At 38.3% G+C, this 17,402-nt stretch overlaps 1 protein-coding gene across 1 annotated transcript in view; it reads right to left on the bottom strand.

The window, feature by feature from the left end:
• Positions 1-17,402, bottom strand: part of DMGDH (dimethylglycine dehydrogenase) — a 65,488-nt gene that overhangs the window by 44,463 nt on the left and 3,623 nt on the right. Inside the window, exons 3-5 of the mRNA XM_044266503.1 lie at positions 11,853-11,951; positions 9,666-9,830; positions 6,399-6,603 (exon numbers count right to left, since the gene is read on the bottom strand). Of these exons, the coding sequence (XP_044122438.1) occupies positions 6,399-6,603; positions 9,666-9,830; positions 11,853-11,951 (469 nt within the window). The remainder of the gene's footprint in view (positions 1-6,398; positions 6,604-9,665; positions 9,831-11,852; positions 11,952-17,402) is intronic.

Here is a 17,402-nt window from a genome sequence, read left to right as displayed (position 1 = left end):
CAAAAACAAATTTATTTGAAGGGGAACATAAACAACCCAATTATATAAAATGTACAAATGTTGATCAGAAAGACAGTAATGGACTGACCCTGTTCCTGAAAGTGCGCTGATTAAGTGATAAGGGGCCCAGTGTGGTCAACATAATAATTATGCATAAGAAAGCCCTGAAAGTCAGTACCCCCCCATCCTCCAGGCCCTCCTCTCCCCAAGTTACTGATACCTAAGGTTCTACAAATATAGAACTGTGGTCTTAACTTAAAATTTGAAAACGTATATACTTTGGGAGAGAGCACACAGTAAGTTTTATCTGTTATTGTACAAGTTTAGTTAGAATACATTTGTAAGATCCTTTCCTGCAAAGGGCCATGAAGGAACCAAGAGTCCAGAGTAGGGAGGGATGAGGAGCTACAGAAAAACAGAAAGGGCTCCTATGTGGGCGGGACTTCCTGTATGAGAGTGTACCTCACTTTCCAGTGTGTGCTGGGATTGTCTTACCCATGGGGATGAATGGTATTTTTACTTTGTAAAAGAAGGAATGAAATTGTGGCTCAAAGTACCCTTGATTCTGTATACAGATATGGAACTAAAGTCCAGAGAAGGAAAGAGACACATCCAAGGTCCCACCAGGAGACTCTGGAATTGTCACACTTTACTGGTTTTCTTGCAACGGAAAGACTTTATTTTAAAAATCCAAGACAAAAAAAAAAAAAATCGAAGACAGCTTTATTTACGTAAAGGTATTTCAGAATCTAGAATGATTCTAGAGCAGGCAAGTGGTGTCACCTGACCCATTAGTGGATTATTTGGGCAGAAGAGGTTCTAGTTGCTTGTTCACTTCATAATAATTTTGAGTAATCGTTCAAATGATTAAAGAATCTTATTCAGGTTATTTCTTTAGAGGATGCACTCTTAATTTTTAACCGTTTTTGCTTTTTTTTTTTTTTTTTAGGCATCTAATAATGAGTTCTAGAGCCTCTGTCATTATGAGATTCAGGGCTAGATACAGAATTATCAATTATGAATCAGTCTGGGAACCCAGACTACGTACTCTATGTGTCCAAACTTATTTCTTTTTTTAAAATTTTTTTAAAAATGATTTTATTTATTTATTTATTTGAGAGAGAGAGAGAGCAAGCATGAGAGGAGAGAGATCAGCGGGAGAAGCAGACTCCCTGCTAAGCAGGGAGTCTGATTTGGGACTTGATCCCAGGACTCCAGGATCATGACCTGAGCCGAAGGCAGTCGCTTAACCAACTGAGCCACCCAGGCACCCCTCCAAACTTATTTCTATTTAACTATCTAAACATCATCCTTGTGTCCTGTTGTTTTGTTCTGGCCTAATGGCTAAACTGGCCTTACTTGTTTAATAGTCCCATAAATGGATGCCTATTTGCAAACCAAAAATCATACCTGTGGGCATTAGAGTCTCTTATTGGTCTTTGAATAATTTACAGATTTAATTTATTTTTATCAGAGGGAAGATGTGAATTTCCAATGTCAGGACTTTGCAGGAAAATACAGGAAAGCCATATATCCTAGTTATATGCAACTCTAGCAGATTTAAAATATGAAAAAAACCCAAACTATTTAGCCTGGCAATTCAAACTACTACAGTATCCTCAATACACTTGTTTCAATTAAAAACATAAATTGAAGAAAATAAATTCTGTCCTAGTCAAACATATTTATGAACTTCTGAGTCTAATTGCTTGCTTATTAATGCACTTGATCATTAAAATACAGTGCACATAGGTAAAATACAGAACACATAGGTATTCTAGAGCTCTATGATTTTGAACTCCATCTCAAGCTCTACGCTGTTTTACCCTATAGTGGTGTTGTTTGTTGGTATTTTCTTCCTCTCTTTGTCATGAAAATTAACCTAAATCTGGCAGGATTACACTTCAGCTCTTGCTACATCACCCACCCACCAAGTTCAGAGGTAAGAGAGACAAAATATGGAAGAATCACTAAAATCTACCATTTCAACCTGAGAAACAATTGAAGGGTCAATAACAATGTTATTGTAAATCTCTTCCATTTTTAAAAAAAAATGCAATGATTAATAGAAACGGACTTCAAATGAAGAGCGAAGTTTCACAGACAAGTTTACTTGTGTAAGATCGTTTATGCAGTGATGATAATGGTTTATACAGTGACATTCTTTGATGCAGAGTATCAGGCAAAATTAAGCAATTCTTTTTTGGCTGAACCCTGGGCTTCATGTTGGCATGATCCAATCATATTTCTGATTTACCATGTTAGGAAAATTCTTAAGTAAAGCTTACAAGTTATCTCAGGCTTAATGAGTCAATTAGAAATGAAGTAAAGAGAAACATTCTTCACCACACAGAGAAAGGCTTACATCATAACAAATTGTTTCTGTTCATGCCCCTGAGCTACACATTAGGTAGGTAGAATGAAGCAAATTTTAAAAGCTTCAGGTAGCAAAGACAGGATAGTCGACTTCATCCCGAGATGCTAGGAATGTCTGAAAATGTTTTTCAGCTTTGCTTGCTCAAGAATAATGTTACTACATTCTCTTTCCTGTAGGAACATCTATGTAGTAGTGTTTCTCTAAAGTTTTGTTGTTGTTGTTTATTTGTTTGTTTGTTTTTTAGACCATCTGAAGCAGAACCCACAGCACCTGGAGCATTTATTTAAAATACAGCTCTGAATCCCCACTCAGACCACTTCAGTTAGATTTCTTCTCAAGTCTGGGAAATGGCCTCTGGTGATTCTTACACCTGTTATCTTGAGAACCAAATGTACCCGCATAATGGGTGCTACATGACCACACAGCAAGTGAAAGGAGGTGGGTAATCTTAAAGCCTGTACCTAGAGGTCATACTAACTGATGCTAGTCTCCCCGGAATGGGGGGGCGGGTTGGGAGGGAGGTGGCATGAATAAGGCTTTCAAAGAAATACCTAGAATCATAATTATTACACTTGATTTTTTTATTGCTTACTATGTGGTATTGATTCTGTTCTGTGTGCTCTACGTTATTAGTTCATTTACTGATCATAACAACTTTTTGAGATGGGCACTATTATCTCCATTTTACAAAGGAGTAATCTGCTCAGTCACAGGGTTGGGAATACATGTGTTTCTGGGCCAGAGAACCCCACTGTCCTAGACTGTCCTGGAGACACATCAGCAAACAAACCCATTTTTTACTTTTAGACTTCCCTTTTCATGAATATCCTGAAGATTCAGCTGCCTTCTGTTATGACTTCATATAAAGAAACTCCTAGCAGACTATGGTTCAATTGAGTAGATAATAGTGGTATTTATATCTTTTCATTGGGGTTACATTTCCAAGTCTATATCCTGGTTACTCTAATTAGATTTCAGAGCTGGCCTGAAGGCCTTGCCTGAATTTGTGAAACATCCTGGTCTCACTGAGTAACTCTGGGATACATTTCATCAGCCATGCATTCTCAAATCATGTTAGCACAATGCCTTCCATGGATGGTTGTTTTATTCATAAAATTGAATCTCCTTTAGCTTCAATTGTAGAAGCAGGCATGCGCAAACATCTGCCCTCAGTTACTGAGACTTACCTTTTGGGGAGCTTTTATACTTTAAATAAACTTTTTTTTGAAAACAGACCTACAAATAATTAAATACATACCTTTCTATACCTTCCATGGATGACAAATATGCAGTCAGTTAGATTTCCTCCAGTAACTTCTACCCAGTGGAAGAGAAGAGATGGAGGAAGAAATGAAAAACAAGATTATGGGCCAGAGATATGATCTGAATGAAATAAAGAATTGAAAATGGAGACAGCATGGTTCTTCACACAGTTTTCAAGAAGGAGCTACCTATAGGATGCCTGGGTAGCTCAGTGGGTTAAGCTTCTACCTTTGGCTCAGTTCATGGTCCCAGGGTCCTGGGATTGAGTCCCATGTCAGACTCTCTGCTCAGTGGGGAGCCTGCTTCCCCCTCTCCCTACGCACCTCCTCCAGCTTGTACTCTGTCACTCAGTTTCTGTCTTTCAAATAAATAAAATCCTTTTTTTTTTTTTTTTTTTTTAAAGAAGGAGCTGCCTGGATTACCAAGAACAGAGGATGGGAAAGGACATAGATGTGGCTGGATAAAAAGTTTCAGGAGCAAAAGACAAAGAAGGACATCCCGGAGAACAATCCCAGGAATTCGGTTTCATGTAGTGGTAAACACAGGGCTACACCATCAACCTAATTTCCAGGGTTTGTTTTCCTCCTGCCATTGCCCTCCCCTCCCCAATCACACCACCAGATTTCATAGCTGCATGGAAAACTTCATCTGGACACTCACTGTTTAGGTGAGATCTCCTTGAGAATTATTCTGTCTTTACCTTCAGTGATTCCTTATTCCTCACAGTAAAGAAAAAATTTATTACAGCAGTAATGAATTATGTAAACCTAAGCTTACTATTTTCAGAAAATGATAAATAAATGAGTTAAATAACTTCTTCTACGTGATTTCTCAAAGTATCAGTTGGGAGTGGTTGCCTGACGCACTATGGTGACAGAAATGGGGGCACATGCCCAAGTGCATCTCAAATGAGTGCAGTGATCAATTTGTGATGTCTGCCCAGGTGTGGGTATGGAGGTCAGAGTGTGTTTGTTTAGTTTGCTTAGTTTGCTATCACTCTAGAAACAGTCCAGTGTTTTTAGGGACTAAATCTGTGAGACCGTAAAGTTGCAAGATTAGAAAGAGTCCTTACTAAATGGGGAAAAAAAAGATGAATTATTTCATTATCTTAGATCTTTTAACAGAATTTAGATCAATGGTCCCTAAGGAAGGTAATGGTGGGGGGAGTCTCAGATAGGGATTGGGGGGGTGAGGGGTGAGGCTCAGAAACAAAGCAATGTTTTATGCCTTTGCTGTTATTTTTTAGTCAAGTCCTTTAACATTATTTTGAATTTCAAATGATATTGAAAAAAGCCTGAGATTTTTATGCTTTTCAAATGGGGGGCATGGATCAGGATAATTCAGAAATACTATTTTAAACTCTTAAATATTGAAGACATGACTTTTCTGGAACCACTAAATGTTTTGTTAAAAAAAAATAACATCAATCAAAAATCACTAATTTAGAGGAAAGAACTTAAGGGTCCATGTTTCTGACCTGTCTTCATGGACATATCATTTCACTTGATAAATAACGATTGTTTTCATTTTATAATTTAAGCAATGACTCAAAGAGCAGACCACAAGAAAATCAGTTATTGCCTCCTGCTTACTTTGGGTTTTAAATTAACCACTCTGAACTACAGGTAAATACAAATTATTAGTCCAGTTTAGACTGCATAAGCATTTTCATTTGCACAAGAACTCACTTTTGTATGTGTGACAGTTGGAAATGACATCACAGGTAAATGACCTGTTAGAAAGTGTATTAACTCAGGAGTCATAAACCCAGGTCCAAGTCCTGGCTCCAACATTAACTATGCCAAGTAACATGACCTTTCTGGACCTTGGTCTCCACAGTGGAAAATGAGTGACTTGTTATCTCAAATATCCCTTTTGACTGCACTACTCTGAGTCTAAGTTGTAACACAGCAAAAAAAAAAAAAAAAAAAAAAAAAAAAATATATATATATATATATATATACACACACACACACACATACATATGTGTATATATATACACACATATATATACATATATATACATATGTGTGTGTGTATATATATATGAGAAATATATTTAATAATGTTCTGAAAGGAAAAAGGTTAAATATTTTTTAAAGACTTATTTATTTATTTATTTATTTGAGAGAGAGAGCACACATGCACGAGAGAGAGCATGAGCAGTGTGAGGGGCAGAGGGAGAAGCAGACTCCCTACTAAGCAGGGAGGGAGCCTGATGCAGGGCTTGATCCCAGGACGCTGAGATCATGACCCGAACCAGAGGCAGCTGCTTAATCAACTGAGCCACCCAGGCACCCTGATTAGCATTTCTGATTAGTTTGACTGGAGTCAACCAATCAGAAATGGGTGAGAGAGAACACAAACGAATAACTCTGCCCCCAAAAGCAAACTGAGAACAAAAAGGATGTTCACAAATTTCCACACTAGAGTTTGTTTATTAGTATAAATAAAGAGCGAACACAGAAGAGAAAAAGCAGTATAATTAACAAAACATGATCTGCAGTAGAAGAAAACAGGATGAACGAGAACACCAACTTTCCATGCGTCACCAAGGGCAGAGTGGTATCACACGCCAAAAGCAAAGTGATGGAGGCAGGACTTCGTAGCTTAGAAACAGACAAAATGTCCATCTCGGGAACATTACAGTATTGCCCAACAATGTGCATAGTGTAAAACTTTACTCTGTGGTCACATGTCTGGCCACTTGAAAGAACCCATTAATTTAAAAAATATATATATTATATATAATGCTTACCTGCAGCATTCACAACTCTATTCGCTCTCATAGATCCCTGTGGCGTTTCAACATCCCATGTTCCATCAGACCTGGGTTTCAGAGAAGTCACTGGGGCAGGATATTTTAGAAGGGCACCATATTTCCTAGCCCCAGCAGCTAGGGCCATAGTTAGAGAGTAAGGATCAATGTGACCATCTCCAGGATTATACAGTCCAGCTAAAACCTAAATTAATCATAGAAGAGTCAATACTGAACAAAAACTTACCCATTATTCAGTGTAACTATATCCTGCCAGGAAATGTTTAGTAAAACTGGACTTTAAAAGGGCATCATGGCATCAGATTGATCAGTCTGTCCTTCCTTTTCCTTTATCAAAGCTCAGGCAGGGGCAGGACTCACACTGAGTGTTAAGTAGACACGCTCTTTGAGAGAGGCTTGCAACTGTCTCCAATATCCATTCTCTCCCCTGCCCCCCATAGTAATGGAAATCGAATGTTTATTTAGAAACACAGCCACTGAGAACAATTTCCAATAGTTGGCAGTTACTAGTTCCAGCTGGTAGCTAGAAGTATTACTAAGTTTTGGTCAGTGAAATACAAATGAAAGCGTCATGTGGCAGCTTTCATGAATCATTTTTTAGAAAACACTGGCATGGGGCACCTAGGTGGCTCAGTCAGTTAATTGTCTGACTCTTGATCTCAACTGAGGTGTTGATCTCAGTCAGGGTCTTGAGTTCAAGCCACGAGTTGGACTCCACAATGGGCATGAAGCCTACTTAAACAAACAAACAAACAAACAAAAAAACCAAAGCCACTACCATATGCCCTTTGTCCCTTCTTTGTCCTTCCTCCTTCCTATTGTCTGGAATGCAGAACATGATGGCTAAAGCTCTAGCTGCTGCCATCTTGGAATAAAAACAGAAGAGACACACCCTAGGAATGACAGAGCAATGATCTAGAAGACAACTGGGCTCCTGAAATCTTCATGGAGAATAACCACTGTTCAAATCCTGGACTGCCTAAATGAAAGAGAAACTTCTGTCGTGTTTAAGCATTACCATTTTAGTTTCTGACATTTGCAATCAATCTGATACTAATTGGTCAATTATTTATATTTCATTGTTCAATACTATTAACAACTTCACATGTTAAATGCATATAGGTGTCAGGAAAATGTATACTTGACTTAGTCATTCAACAACTAATGCTTGAATATCTATGTTGCAGTAGGCCATCAGGCTAGGTACCATGGGGAAACAAAGAAGAATGACAGTCTGATGAACCAAGCTGATAGAGGGAACACTGTGCAGTATTATATTTAGGTCTCATTCATTCAGTAGAAATCTACTAAGTACCCAATACGATCAAAGAGCTTTTGTCAACTGTCTTCTGCATCTATTGAAATGATCATGTGTTTTTGTCCTTTATTCTATTAATGTGACACATTACACTGATTGATTTTCAAGTGTTACTTTTTAAAGATTTTATTTATCAGAGACAGAGAGAGCACAAGCTGGGGGGAGAGGAAGGCAGAGAGAGAAGTAGACTCTATGCTGAGCAGGGAGCTGATGTAGGACTCGATCCCAGGACCCTGGGATCATGACCTGAGTGGAAGCCAGATGCTTCACCCACTGAGCCACCCAGGTGTCCCAGATTTTCAGAAGTTAAATCAACCCTGAATCCCTGGCACAAATTCCACCTGGTCATACTGCATTATTCTTTTTATATATTGCTAAATTTGGTTTGCTAGTTAAGGATTTTTGCACCAATATTCACATAATTCACCTGTCTTTCTTTTCTTGTGATGTCTTTGTCTGGTTTTGGTATTAGGGCAATACTGGCCTCTTAGAATCAGTTGGGAAGTGTTCTCTTCTATTTTTGGAAAAGTTTATGAAGGATTAGTATTAATTCTTCTTTAAATGTCTGGTAGAATTTACCAGTGAAGCCGTCTGGGCCCAGTCTTTTCTTTGTAGGCAGCTTTTGATTGCTAATCCAATCTCTTTTTACAGTTTTAGTCCAAGAGACTTATTTTTATTTTAATGGAATTCATATTACTGTAGACTTCCAAATGTCACATTGGTGTTTTATAATGGATATGTCTCACTGCAGTAATCCCATTATCTATTTGATTTGGCACCCGCTCCCAGATGCAGAGAATACTCTTCCCACATGTTTCCATTGCCTAATACCTTTGAGAAAACTCTGTGATGGTGGGGACTTCCAGTAAAGCATTCCAACAGTGACATATAAACAGATAATATGCATAACCTTACAGTGATGCAATTTCCATGCAGACAGTGCAACTCAGTCTGTCACCACACTGTCATCACCCAAAACTACAGACAAGAGAATGCCTATACATCTAAACGTCTATAGGCTCCCGAGGGCAAACAGCCCCTCACCCAGATCAATGATACCAAGTGCACCCCAGTTCAGTTCAGATCCTGCCGTAGTCTCGAAGGAGGACCATATGCCCCTGCTTCTCTCACCAGCCCCACCTGGTGGTAAACTTGAATAGCGTGCACAATGGAGACAGAACCTGGCTTCAGGTCTCTGCTCTTTCTAGCCGGATGAGCCTGAGTCCATTAGGTAAATGATCTAAACTGCAATTTCCTATGCAGTAATAATATATATTGTATAATATTATTATGAAAATTAAGTAAAATTATGCATATAAAGGGCCTCGTATAGTAGCTGGTATGTAAATCTATGCTGCAGTATTATATAGTGTTAGTCATGCTTGTTATGCATGTTTTGGCTAGACAATAAAAAAAAAAAAGCCACTAAATTCCCAAGTGGATTTCCTCAGCCAAGTTTGGTTAAAACCAGATCAATACCTACATAGAACTTGTTGGGAGTACAGTTAAGACCTCGGTAATATTTGTGGAACAACATAGGATGGCACTTCTAAGTTTGATTTTGTAAAAAGTTTTAATAAGACAGCCTGTCAAATGCATATTTATCATACCAGATAATTATTCTCTCTGCGGTTCTCAAACAGAAGTTTATGTATGGAAATCCTGAGATCTGGGGAACACAGTAATAGAAAGGTAATAACAATGCCTCCTCGGTTGTCACAGGTGGAAAACTAATAAATTTTTTCATTATGCTTTTATATTTCATTTAGCATACATAATAGCTCACCTATTACGTACCCAGATTCCAGTGTTTATCATCTGATTTTGCCATTCCAAATGTGTGCGCAAAGCTTTTCTACCTTTAATAAACTTCTCAAAGTAAATTTTTATAATCCTAATTCAAGTCAACAAATGGTGAAAATAAATACCTTATTCATGTTGAGTAAAGGGAACATCTCTTGAATTTTTTCAGGCCCAATAATATACTGTTCTGTTGCATGCCAGCCAGTCCGAGTCATCTGATATTTAAATTCATCGACCCTTACGGGAGTTGTGGCAATTCTGATACTACCTGGCTGATGGAATCCCACCACCTGTGACAAACATGGCAATAGAAACACATAAGTAAATTGTTATTTGGCATTCAAACATGGTTCCTCTGCAGCACAATAAAAATGCGAGCATACAAAAAAGAGATTTACCCTATGCTGCAAGAGATAACTATGTAAAATCTTTGTGTCTTACAAGAAGACATTCACGCAGCAACTACTTACTCACTGGCTCCTCTGTGTCCGACCCTATGGTAAGCCCCAGAGATGCTGCTGTGAACAGGAAGCAAAGAGCCTGCAGGCAAGGCGCTTACAGTCTGCGGGTGAAAGGCAGACAGCTGAAAGCATAATCATAATAACATGGGATAGTGTTCATGGAAGAGGAAAAGAAAACCCTGTGAAAACGAGAAAGACAAAGGATCTGAGGAAAGATTATGCTGAGTGAAATAAGACAAGCAGAGAGACTCAAGTATCATATGGTTTCACTTACTTGTGGAACATAAGGGATAACATGGAAAACACTGGGAGATGGAAAGGAGAAGTGAGATGGTGGAAATCGGAGGGGGAGACGAACCATGAGAGACTGTGGACTCTGAGAAACAAACTGAGGGTTTTGGAGGGGTCAGGGGTGGGGGGTTAGGTGAGCCGGTGGTGGGTATTTTGAAGGGCACGTATTGCATTGAGCACTAGGTGTGGTGCATAAACAATGAATTTTGGAACACTGAAAAGAAATAAAATTAAATGAAAAACAAAAGGAATATAAAGAATCAGAATGTTGCAGTGATGAGCTAAGCGTGAATGGAAACACACATTTATTTGACATTCGCTGAAGTCCTTCAGTTGGCCAAGCACTCAGCTGGGCGTTGGGTTACAGAGATCAAAGATGGATTCCTTGCCCTCAAGTTTCTCATAGTCCCTAGGAAGACCAAACAGTAAAGCAACTACCACGACAGAGAAAGAAAGAGAGAGAGAGAGATTGATTTGTGATTTGTGTTATAAGAATGCTACATGTTAGGGTGCCTGGAAGCCTCAGTCAGTTAAGCATCTGCCTTTGGCTCAGGTCATGATGCCAGGGTCCTGGGATAGAGTCTCTCTGCTCTCTCTCTGCTCAGCTGAGAGCCTCCTTCTCCCTCTCCCTCTACCTGCTGCTCCCCTGCTTGTGAGCTCACTCTCTTTCTGTCAAATAAATAAATAAAATCTTTAAAAAAAAAAAAAGAATGTTATATATTGTTAGAACCAAAAGATGTTGCCTCAGCTGGCTTGACTGGTGGATGTGGAAAGTCAAGGACAGCTTCTCAAGGGGGATGACCTTGGGGAAGGGTGGAGGGTAAATACTGAGATGGGATCTGAGAAGATGTTGTTTCAGGCTGAGAGCCCAGCACATTTCAAAAATATATGTAATTAAGAATAGCTGAAGCATATGAACATAGCAAAGAGTGGCAAAAGAAAATGCCGGAAAGCAGGCAGGGCTCAGCTGATAAAGATTCTCCTCCTTTGGCCTTTGGCCTACAAGCTGTGGGGAGTCATTTGATAGTTTCAGGCAAGGAAAATAACATGAAAAATTTAAGTAAGTTCCTATCTTAGCCTATAGATAGTTTTTGCCGGCCACTTTATTTTAAGAGCTCTAATAAGTATGAGAAGAGATAAAAATAAAAGGGAAGGGTTTTTAGTGAAGTACTTTTCAAAACTGTGTGACAATCTGGCAGGCATTGCCTTCGGCTCCTTTGTAATCCAGTTGCTGAAACGCTCCGATTTCTTAGTTTCTAGATATAGTAACTGACTAAAGATATTTTTGAAAGCTTCTTTGTATGATTTCCTCATTTAAAAAAAAATCAAGAAGAGTGGTTAACTACATGGGAAATGTACTTCAGAAAATTAAATGGATAGTAAAGCACACTCGGGATTCTTACCTGAAACACCCATCAGATTTCTCTACCATGTGAAACATTTCACATGCTATTAATGTCACTACACACAGCTTTAATGATGGTATGTCCAACTTCTTCAGAAATCCTACGTATTTCTGGAAATCGACCTAAAAGACAATTTCAAGTTACATGCACTTACCTGTCCAGTTTCTTCTTCTAATTTCTCATAAAGTTTGATGCTAGCATAATGTATCTTCTTCAAGTTTATTCCAGGATGAAAGTAAGTTGTTAAACCCGCCTTGAAAGAGGAAAGGAAAGAAAATACTAAATAAAAAAAATAATGATAACAACATTCTCTAAAATGTTTTCTTATTTGAGTAGATTGCCATAGAGTGTTACACCCGTTTCATGTGTAACACAGGGATTCCACAACTTGACACTGTGCTATATCCGTCACAAGTGTAACTCCCATCTGTCACCATACAACACGATCACAATACCACTGACTATATTCCCTATGCACTACCTTTTACCCCATCTCTTATTCCATAATCTGGAAGCTTCTATCTCTCCCTTTCTTTTATCCCTTTTGCCTATCCCCCCCCCCCGCCCTCCACTCCACTCCTTTCTGGAAACCAACAGTTTATTTTGTGTATTTATGAATCTGTTTCTTCTTTTTGTTTGTTTATTCATTTGGGTTTTTTTTTTTTCTGGATTCTACATTAAGTGAAACCATATGTTATCTGTCTTTCTCCATCTGACTTACTTCACTTAGTATAATACCCTCCAGGTCCATTCACATTGACAGAAATGAAGATTTCATCCCTTTTTATGGCTGCTTAATATTCCGCTGTATAAAAGATTTTTTAAAAAGATTTTATAAAAGATTTCTGCTGTGTAAAAGGCCTTTATCTTTTTATCTGGGTTGCTTCCACAACTGGGCTATTGCAAATAATGCTGTTTTCTGTTGTGGCTGCACCAATTTACACTCCCTCCAACAGTGCACAAGGGTTCTTTTTCATCAACATCCTTGCCAACAACATTCTCTACGTTTAAGTTATGTATCTGTTAAGCAGGACTTTATTACTGGCAAGAAACCAGGAGGCGCCAGCCATTCTTTTGGGATCAGAACACATCAGTTCCAGCTTAAGCAGAGCGGGGCATAAGACTCATGGGCAATTTGAACCATGTAGGTAATGGGAAGTCAGGCAATGAACATATATGGCAAGTCCCTAAAAGTTACTAAGGAAAGAGTGTTCATAGGTTCATAAAGGGATGATTTAGATGAGAAGTTCAGGGATGTATGCTGTTAGGAAGAATATGCAGGGAGGGGTGGTATACAGTATGGACCCAAACCAACAAATCCTGTGTTCCCATAAGGAGGAGGAGCATGGACCAGCAAAATTTTCCTTGACCCAATTCCCACCATTCCCTTAAATGGAACAGCCCTCCTGTTCTCTTTCCTGAAATTTCCAAAATTCAAGAATTGGAAAATTCCTGAGAATGAGAGCCTGGCTAGTTGGTGAAGAGACTTTTGTTGAAGCTTAACCTGTCTGATGAACACATAGATTGTACCCCACAAATATTTGCTGAATAAACACTTATGAATTACTCTCACAAAAAAATATCTAAATAGTAGCATGCCAAAAACTCCTTTTATTAACTCTGGCAGATGCAATGTAGTATCCAAAAAAAGAATTCTAAGCAATTCTATGAAGCAGCTTCTCTAAATTAAGTATCTGGGGCCCCGTTTTCTTTTTTGCTTTTTTTTTTTTCCTTTTTGTGGTACATAAACAATGAATCTTGGAACATGGAGCCCCATTTTGTAGCTAATTTATCCTGGAAAGCTCATCAGAACACAATCTGTTCCAAATAAAATCTGTTTGGGAGGATTTATAAGGTTCTTCTACGATAGTGGTAAATATTTGGTTCTCCTGAACTCAAATGCACTCCATTTGAAGTTCCTCAGTGTCATCCTTTACGGATCAGAACCCTAGGGCTTCTGTCAGGTACTTGTTCAAGCATTTGGACACATGCACAGCTTTTTTTTTTTTTTTTTTTTTTTTTTTTAAGAAAAACCCTGACAGGGCTTAGAGGAAAGTGTGGGTCAGGCTCTTTCACTTTCAAATATCCCACTCTCCTTAGTATCAGTGTGCATATGAGCTTTTCTAGATCAACAATGGAGAATCCCTAGCCTTCAGGTGTCTGCTAGGCATGTCTTCCATATATCTCCTGTCAGTTGGGAAAAAAATGATATTCACAAGCCCTGGTGTAGGGTTCCATTCACCATTTACTCAAGATCCTCTGAGCTTAACTTAGAATAAATCAGACCACCAGAAAATTGTCTATCTACACTATATCAATCCTCTTCCCTTCCCCAGAAAGCTATTTTAATAGAATTATGAATTAATCATCTTTTTAATTAAGTTTTTAAATTTTTTTTATAAACATATAATGTATTTTTATCCCCGGGGTACAGGTATGTGAATCACCAGGTTTACACACTTCACAGCACTCACCATAGCACATACCCTCCCCAATGTCCATAACCCCACCACCCTCTCCCGACCCCCTTCCCCCCAGCAACCCTCAGTTTGTTTTGTGAGATTAAGAGTCTCTTATGGTTTGTCTCCCTCCCGATCCCATCTTGTTTCATTTATGAATTAATAATCTTTTATCTGAAAAAGTCACATGGGTTTGTTTTTGTAAAATTGTTATTTAAGACATTTAGCCCAATGAACTCTGTTTAGGGAACAATGTGTTTCTATTCTGGGCTTCAGAAAGAATATAGTAAATAGGAATTTTGAAGGGGAAAACATTGTGTTTTTTTAAGATTCATTTATTTGAGAGAAAGAAAGCACAAGTTGGGGAGGGCTAAGGGAGGGGGAGAAGCCGCTCCCTGCTGAGCCAGGAGCCATGCAGGAGTGGATCCCAGGACCCTGAGATCATGACTCAGATGCTTAACTGACTGTGCCACCCAGGTTCCCTGAACACATTGTTCTTATCCTTCTTATCCTTCAAGATTTTGTAGCTTGACTGAAGTCGTGAAACTTTCATATATGAAACAATGAAATCAAGAGCATATGATTAAATGCCAAAGCATTTCAAGAAAGACATAAGAACCAAGAGAAAAGTCTCAGGCTCTTGTTTAGCCTCCAGCTCTTGATTTCCGCTCAGGTCAGGATCTCAGGATCATGGGATTGAGCCCCAAGTCAGGCTCCACACTCAGTGTGGTATCTTCTTTCTCTTGCTCTCTCTCTCTCTCACTCACTCTGACCCTCTCCAACCTCTAAAGTAATTAAATAAATCTTTAAAAAAAAAAAAAAAAGAGAAGATACTAGAATGGTCACAAGTCTATAGGGAGGACAGGAAAGGGCCTACCTTTGATTTGAGGAAACAAAATTATTAAAAATCATTAAGAACTATAACTCTTTGAATGAAATTAGAATTATGAGTCCTTATTGATTAAACAAATAAATAAATACTCCGACAGGGAGAAGAAAAAGTTCTTTCTTACAGTAGGCTAACAATGAATGAGTAGGAAATGAATGATGGCATTTGAGAAATCATCAATTATCTCTAAAGCTAGTGATGATCTTTCTCTAATAAGCCTGCCCTCTCTTTCACGAGCCTCTACAACCTCAAAAAAGCCCACTGACCTTAAGCCATTACATAAACCAGGTGGACCAGACACACACACATCGATAAAAATATTTAAACACACCCACTAAAATATGTGGATTTCCTTGTTCTCACATGACATATGAATAGTATTATTATTTGGGTTTTTTTAAAGTTTTTTTGTGTTTTTGGTTTTGTTTTGTTTTGGCAGAGAGAAAAAACATACAAGCAGGGGGAGCAGGAGAAGCAGGCTCCCCATTGAGCAGGGAGCTTGATGCCAGGCTCAATCCTCAGACCCCGAGATCATGACCTGAGCCGAAGACAGATGCTTAATGACTGAGCTACCCAGGCACCCCATATTACTATTTGTAACAGAAATCATAAAACATACAAAAAAAACATGAAATGAGTTAAATATTTTAAATAATTTTATTTTGTTTATTGTGTAGAAAAGCTTATGAATTTTTAAAATTTACTTACGTAAAAACGCTTTTGTGCTTTTGAAGTTTATTATATAGAATTATAAAACAACTTAAATTATTGTAATATATAATTACATATAATTGAAATTAAATATATAATATAGATATGTAATTCTATATTATATATATTATATAGAATTATGTAAAGTTTATTATATAGAATAGCTTGAATAGTCAACTGATCTATTAAAATTTTACCAAAGCTATGTGAATAATGTGCTTTATTACTAAATATATATATAGGGTTAGCCTTGGTAAAGCAGCAACTTGAAGGCTTAATCCCCGGTTTCTTTTATTTTGAGACTGAATGGCTATGTTAGGTGGGTAAGCTAGCTATGAATGATACAAAGGTCTGAGCGGAAAAAGGGCACTTTCTTGGCTGTACTCTGTGCATCGTGACCCCACCTCCTCCCCCCCATCATCACCTACACAAACGTTTCTGTTGAAACTTGACTGACTAGTCACCTTTCATGTACTCTTGTCCAGCAGTTGTTTTATGAGCTAATTGGAAGTCACCGCATTTTAATATTTTAAATATATGGGTACAAGTCCCACTGAAACTCATCATTTGGAAAAATCTTAGATGTGTTGAAAAATTTATCTCTTGTATATATATATATATATGAGTTTTTCTAGATACATATCATTTTGGCCAGAAAAATCTAATAATGATGCCAACATTTCAAAACATCTCTTTTCAAAATGCTCTCTTCCCAAAAGGACTATTTTGCAGAAAGCAGTTATTTCTCACTTAAAATATCATCTTTACTTTGAAAGGACAGCTTGCATTCTTTTTTTTTTTTTTTTTTTTAATGTGTATCTGCTACATGGAAATGACTGGCAGCCATTTTCATCACTACAAAGGTCACTAGATTTAGGACACTTGTCTTTTTGTAAAAGAAAAATTTGGGGGGCACCTGAGTGGCTCAGTGGGTTAAAGCCTCTGCCTTCACCTCAGGTCATGATCCCAAGGTCCTGGGATGGAGCCCCACATCGGGCTCTCTGCTCAGCAGGGAGCCTGCTTCTCCCCCCTAACCCCCCACCCCCTCTCTCTGCCTGCCTCTCTGCCTACTTGTGATCTCTCTACTCTCTGTCAAATAAATAAATAAAATCTTTTTTAAAAAAAAGAAAGAAAAATTTTGTTTCACAACCCTTTAAATTATTGTATGAGATGTGTACAACACTTTCAAGTTCATTCCCTCTCCCTTTCATCACAAATTGTATTATTTAAAGCCTTGTTTCCATTCAATTCATCACAACAGTGATTCTCTATAGCACCTGATCTACATTATGCCATGTAGACTAAAGAAAAACAAAGTATAGGGGTGCCTCCTTTGTGCTGCCGACCTTGGAATCATACCCAGTATGTCACCCGCATCACAAGTGAAGGCTCTTTATAAAGACCAGTAAAGCTTAATTTCTTTGTTACATTTTTAGATGAAAATGAATAGAAAGTTCTAGAATTGTCTCCCTCCACCCCGAACAGATCACTGTGCATCTTTAGATCTTCAGTCCTCAGTTCTCCAGAATATTCACTTTGTCACCATCCCCAGGGACTTTCTCTCCTGGACGCCCCATGCTCCAAAGCTGCTTCTCCCTCCATCCTCTCCCCTTTCCCTCCATCCTACATGAAATGTTCTAAGTTG

This window comes from Neovison vison, chromosome 1 (genome assembly GCF_020171115.1).
Source record: "Neovison vison isolate M4711 chromosome 1, ASM_NN_V1, whole genome shotgun sequence".
NCBI classification, from domain to species: domain Eukaryota; kingdom Metazoa; phylum Chordata; class Mammalia; order Carnivora; family Mustelidae; genus Neogale; species Neogale vison.
This window is presented reverse-complemented; position numbering and strand designations above follow the sequence as displayed.